The 6,646-nt window shown below is 33.1% G+C and overlaps 1 protein-coding gene across 1 annotated transcript; it reads right to left on the reverse strand.

The window, feature by feature from the left end:
* Positions 1-4,406: 4,406 nt before the first annotated feature.
* On the reverse strand, positions 4,407-6,404 carry exosc3 (exosome component 3). Its single transcript, XM_055177995.2, has 4 exons — positions 6,122-6,404; positions 5,778-5,927; positions 5,491-5,642; positions 4,407-4,839 (listed from the first exon to the last, which is right to left on the reverse strand). Exons 1-4 carry the CDS (start codon positions 6,353-6,355, stop codon positions 4,632-4,634), a joined length of 744 nt encoding a protein of 247 aa, XP_055033970.1. The 5' UTR covers positions 6,356-6,404; the 3' UTR covers positions 4,407-4,631.
* Between the last annotated feature and the right edge of the window lie 242 nt (positions 6,405-6,646).

Genomic DNA, 6,646 nt, shown 5'->3' on the forward strand with positions numbered 1-6,646 from the left:
TGACTATAACACAACTTTTCTTACACAAGTAATTTTGCGTTTAAAAAAACGCTATCCAAACGTAGCTGTCAGTGGAAATTAAACGGACGTCTAACCGTAACTCCAAAATAAATAAATAAATAAAACCAAACACCTTGTAATCACCACTTACATGATGGAAAATCAAACATCTTACAAGTTATTTGGGCAAAAACGTCACCTAATTCAAGTTTATTTTGTCTAGAAGTTAGTTAGTTAGTTAGTTACTTATAGACTATACACTGCAAAAAATTATAAAGAAAAAAAAATCTTAGTATTTTTGTCTTTCTTCAGTAAAAATATCAAAAAATTCTTAAATTAAGAAATTATGAGCAAAACAACGCAAGAAAATAAGTCTAGTTTTTAGATCAAAAATATCAAATTTTCATAAAACAAGCAAAAAGAAATCTGCCAATGGGGCTAGGCATTTTTGTCTTGAATTTTTCTTGAATTTAGTGTTTAAGAAAAATGTTCAAGATTTTTTTGCTTGCCCCATTGGCGGGTTTTTTTGCTTGTTTTATGCAGAAAATCAATTAAATTTGATATTTTTTGTCTAAAAACTAGACTTATTTTCTTGAGTCGTTTTACTCATCAAGAAAAAGCATCTCTTGAATTTCTTGAAAATCATTTTTTCCAGTGTATCAGGTACATAGTTAACATAGACTGTGAAATAACGTTATTGCTTGCTGGGGAATGACCTAGGCCTACATTTAAACATTTGGCAGACACTGATCTCACGAAAAGTCATGTTATAGTCACGAAAAATTTCGCTTTTTTGTGCTTTTTTGTGTCACTCGCACACATTTCTTTTTCGTATTATTTTATGTATGGTTTTATGATTGTTTTTTCCTATTTTCTTACCATTGTTGCTTGGGGTTGAAAATGAGAAAACAATACATAAAATAACACGGAAAAAGTCGTGCCACGGACACAAAAAACTATTTATAGAAATTTGTGCGAGTGACATGAAAAAGACATTCGTGCTCAAGGCACGAAATAAACTATTTGGGCAAAAACGACACCAAATTCAAGTTTATTTTGGCTAGAAGTTAGTTACTTATAGACTATATCAGGTATATAGTTAACCTAGACTGTGAAAGGATGGTATTGCTTGCTAAGTAATGACCTAGGCCTACATTTAAACATTTGGCAGACACTTTTGCACAGACTGATCTCACGTAAAGTCGTGTTAAAGTCATGAAAAATTTGATAAATTTATCCGTGTCCATGGCACGAAATTCAGCTTTTTTTGTGCCTTGAGCACGAAAGTCTATATATAGTTTTTCGGGTCCGTAGCACGACTTTCTTTTTCGTTTCATTTTAAGAAATGTTTTCTCATTGTTTTTTCCTATTGTCGCTTGGGGTTAGAATCACTTTCTGTTACATTTTTAGACAACCTAAACCAAACCCCACTCCAGGTGAGAATAGTTTTGTATATAATGTATAAAAACCAATACATAAAAGTATATAATCCAAATCTAGCCCCAAGCGTCAATGATTAAAAAATAGAAAAACAAAAGAAAACAATACATACAATGACAAAAAAGATAAAGAAAGTCGTGCCACGGACATGAAAAACTATTTATATAAATTAGTGCGAGTGACACGAAAAAGACATTCATGCTCAAGGCACGAAAAAATGAATTTTATGTATTCTGCGTTTAAAAGACGGCATTCAAACATAGCTCTCAGTGAAAATTTAATAGATGTCTAACTGTAGCCCCAAAATAAATTAAATAAATTAAATAAAACCAAAAACCTCGTAATCACTGCTTACATGATGGAATATCAAACATCTCACAAGTTATTTGGGCAAAACTGATACCAAATTCAAGTTTATTTTGGCTAGAGATGAGTTACTTATAGACTATATCAGGTATATATTTAGTCTAGACTGTGAAATGATGATATTGCTTGCTGGGTAATGACCTAAACCTACATTTAAACATTCGGCACTTTTGCACTGCTTTACCAAAAAGTGCATGAGAAGAAAGTGTGACCAAATTAATCTTTCCATATAACATCATCTTGGAAATTACAGAATAATTTACCCAATCAAATGACCTGACATTTAGTACCAGTGTAGTAGTCGTGTCCAAGACCAGAGATTTAGTGTCAAGTCTGGCTGTGTATGTTAAACAATAAAACTCCCAAATCATTTGATGTGGGCCTAACAGCTGTGTCAGCAAGGGAAACAAGTCATTTGATCCTTTGAGGGAAATATGGGAACGACTGAACAAGCGGTGACAGAGACGGGATACTTCTCCAACCCTGGTCGCCTGTGTACTAAAAGCATTTGTTTCAACATGTTAGGACAAAGATTACCATAATACTCCCCCACCTTACTGGAATTTGCTTATCTATAAAGACTGAAACTCCCAGATAAATTGGTGCTTGTTCCAAGCCTAAACATCTAAAATCAGCCTTTGTCATTGTTAAATCAGGAAACAAAATAGCCTTAACAAACTGGGATAATCCCAGCAAACCAGTTTAGGCAGTTTTGACCCAATTTGTCAGCAAGGCGCAAATAAGCTTCAGAGACTGAAGAGTACAAGTGAAACAGTATTATTAAATTATAACACAAATAAACCACAAAGACATGATGCAGAAGACTCTTAAATGCTGCTAAATAGCAATAAAATTGTTTTTTTGGGCTTGTATTCACTTTAGGTGCTATAGCACATATTATTAAATTATAAAATAGTGCTATTGAAGTGGTGCTATAGTGATTTAAAGATAGATGCTGTACCTGGTTCCTTATGATTACAAGCCAATGGACTGCTTTTAGTGCTATTTAGCATCATTTTTATTTTTTGTATAGTTATAGTTTTGTTAAGCAAAAACAAAAATAAAAACAAAAATGGGACCTCTGTCCATCCTTTACATGACTGAATAGATATGGTTGTTGTTTTAGTGAAGAGCTATGAACAATATTCATCATGCCTGTGAGAAAAGAAATAGGCATTTTCAAAAGAGGGAAATGAAAGTATGCTGGTTACTTGTTACTAGGTTCCCACCTTAAAATATGATGTCATTTCCTGTAGCTAACTGTAAAAGTACGAGGTCTTTAACCACAAACCAGTTGAAACAATTAGAGAAAAGGCGCCACCTTCTGGATGCTAAGAATACAATCACATTCAGATTTGAGCCTTCAGATTGAATGACAGGGATTTTTGATGAGGGAAAAAAATGTAAATTGATGTTATTGTAATCAATTCAGTTTTATTTGGGACTTGGATTATAATTTCTTTTAACAATTGGCATGGATATACCAGTTTAGCATTCACAACATTTCAATGTATTAAGAGACATATGGGGAGAGCGGGGCACAACCTAACACTTTTTGGCTTTGGCTCATCATTAAAAAATATATTTAAGTAAGATGAATCATTTTTACACAATTAACACGCACGTCTCTGCTACATATGAACACTTTAAGTTTGTGGGACCTATTGGTGAATTACACACCCAATTCAGAAACAAACAAACAAAAAAAACATAAGATGACGAAATTTACTTCCATGCCTCCAAAACAACTCTTTGTTCAATTTCTTAACCAAAACACATCAAAACTTTTTATAAATTCACAGGAGATCTTCTGTCAGTAAGAGAAAAATACTAAAAGCACAGATTGATCGGCCCTGTATAAATATGTGAAGTAGCCATTTTACAATTAACCCCGCGTTAGTTTGTGTCACGCTCACCCCTACTTAATAGCAGCACTATAAATTTATCATGGCCTAATTATTAGTCACGACTATTCATTTGCAGAATAAAAGTTTTGCTTACATAATTATTATACACAGTACATTAACAAATATTGGGTATATATAAATACAAACACATGCATGTATGTTTTAAGGAAAATATATTGATATAATAAAATGTATAAATTATATGTATATATACAAATGTTTATACACATGCAAATATTTCTTAAATATATACATGCATGTGTGTGCATTCATATATTCATAATTATTAAACACAACACACACATTTAATGTGTAAACAAAAACTTTTATTCTGCAAACGATTAGTCACGACTAATCATTAGGCAGCTCTAATTATAAGTAGGCTACAGTCACTTTTGCTAATTTTCTTATAAAAAATTTGCAATAATCTATATTAAAATTTTGTCTTTTTTTAACCCCAATTTCTGTACGGTTTAATTTTTATATGTTTATTGACAATCTGCTTTGCAAAATTGTAAAAAGCACCTAATAAATTTGAATTAAATAACAATTCAATTAAATTTATTAAATCCTTTTTAAATTAGTGGATGAAAATCCACTTGCTTTTTAGCATTCATTCATTGAATGCATTCAAACTGCAATATGTGGTTGCAATAAGTGTTTAAAATAAATCATTTTTGCCCATAAAAACAATCCAGAAGACTATCATTTACTTTTCAGGAATACAAACACATGCTGCTACAAATGAAAAGACAAATATATTCACAAGAAGAGGTGACCTCTTCTCTGGTGCAACAGCCCACGCATCAATTCCAAGTCTCTCATTCAGATAAAAAAATAGGGCTACTAAAGAAGGAACATCCATACACATTTAATGATGTGCTTATTATCACTTCGAAGTTGCATTTGATGTATCCACTATAAGGAGCCTTCAGACACTTTCTTAAATAGTGTCTGTCTCTGTTGTGAGGTCATGTTTTCGCAGGTCTCCAGAAGATTGGCCACTATCAGTGTCTGCTGAACAGTCTTTGCTTTCACCCACACTCTTCCATTCAATCCAACAACCAACTCAAAGGGGAAAATCTTTTCCAGGTCCTTCACTATTTCACTGTGAGGAGCGAGAAGTCTTATGGAAGAGAGAAAACATAAAAAAATTACAGATGTGCTACTGGGAATCTTATAGGGGTTCCAAAAAGCATTCCTATTCATTTTAATGGGATAGTTCTCGCAAAAATGAAAATCATAATTTCCTCATCCTTTTGTTGTTCTAAATCTGTATGAATTTCTTTTTTTTCTGATGAACACAAAATAAGATATTATGATAAATGATGATAAGCAAACACTTGACGGTACCCACTTAATTCCATCATATTTGTTTTCCTACTATGGAAGTCAATGGTTACAATCAGCTGCGTGCTTACCATAATTTATCAAAATATCTTCTTTTATGAGGACGAGTAAATTATAACAGAATTGTAATTTTTGGGTGAACTATCCCTTTAATAGCAGTTGCCCTATACTAAGGTAATTATATAATTGCAGGTACATCTGGTGTCCAATGTCATATATTTTTTTAAATGTTTATAATTTTACTTTTTTTTTCATAATTATGGCCTGTAACATCTTGTGATCCATGACAATGAGTACCAAATTATTAAAAATAATATAACCATTTGAAAAAGCAGAACAAAATGACTTTGGACACCAAATGTACCTGCAATTATATAAGTGTATAATAATGTATTACATGATAACATGTTGCACTTAAAATACACACCTGCGCACCAGTCCCAATGACACTTTAAAAAGCAGCCCGTCAGCTCCAAACACCCCCATTCCATTGGCTCTGCCACAGCTGTCAATACACACCAGCTCAGGCTCCATATCTTTGTTTGCAATTGCGAACTGGCCGTACACCAGATCCCCCACCTAAATATAAAGTAACACAATTTCTCTATTATTTTCTGTGAAAACTGAAGAATTTTGCAAACTCAAAGGATAGTGAACGTAAGTAGTATCAACTACACATTGTCTTTCAAAAGAAACTCATGCACATTAGAGTACCTGCACATTAGGTCTGTTTCTCTTTGTAGCTCCCTCAAATGCCAGATATGAAAGAGATGCCTGCTCACTTCCTCCAACATCCACTTTGAAGATATCACCAGATTTTGCTGTCACAATACCAATGACACTTTCACCCTTGGCTGGTACATACTGCAAAAAGTAAGGATAGATTTTTTTAAATGCACAAATATGGCAACATCATGGTGGTGTAGTCAAAGGCTTTGCCTCATTTTCCAGTGTAGTATCCCAATGTTTTGAAAACGTGACAGAAAAACATTATTTTAAATAAATAGAATTAACTTCTATAAGATATTTTAAGTGGCAGGTTATTTACAATCCCTCACCCGTCTTTGTTGAGAGTCTATCCAGTACAGGTTTGGATGTTTATGGCGCAGAATTCCACTTTTAAACACGTGAACTTCATCGCCATTTCTCCGAAGCCCTGGACCACAAATAGTTTTCTCGCTTTTAATACTAACATTACCGTCTTCAGATTCAGGCAAACTGCATGAAAACAGATCGCCAGGTAATAATACCTCGCCTATTTTCTCTCTGAAACGAGCATGCACGGTGTCCATGACAAAAGCCAACGTGAGCGCCCCGCGACCCGCGTGCGTTTGTGTACTTCCGGTGTCATGAACGAAAATTCGGTAAAAATAAAATAAAAGTTTAAATAAAAAGAAAAATATATATAGCAAATTACATACATTAATGTATCAAACAGAAAAAATGTTACAACAAAAAATGAAGCAATAAAATACTGGCAAAAATTAGGCGATATCGTAAGTGGCACGTGACCCATTACTTACGTTTTAATAAATTAAATAATATTTTATTTTGTATATTTTTACACAAAAAATGCTTAAAAT

This window comes from Misgurnus anguillicaudatus, chromosome 16 (genome assembly GCF_027580225.2).
Source record: "Misgurnus anguillicaudatus chromosome 16, ASM2758022v2, whole genome shotgun sequence".
NCBI lineage: Eukaryota > Metazoa > Chordata > Actinopteri > Cypriniformes > Cobitidae > Misgurnus > Misgurnus anguillicaudatus.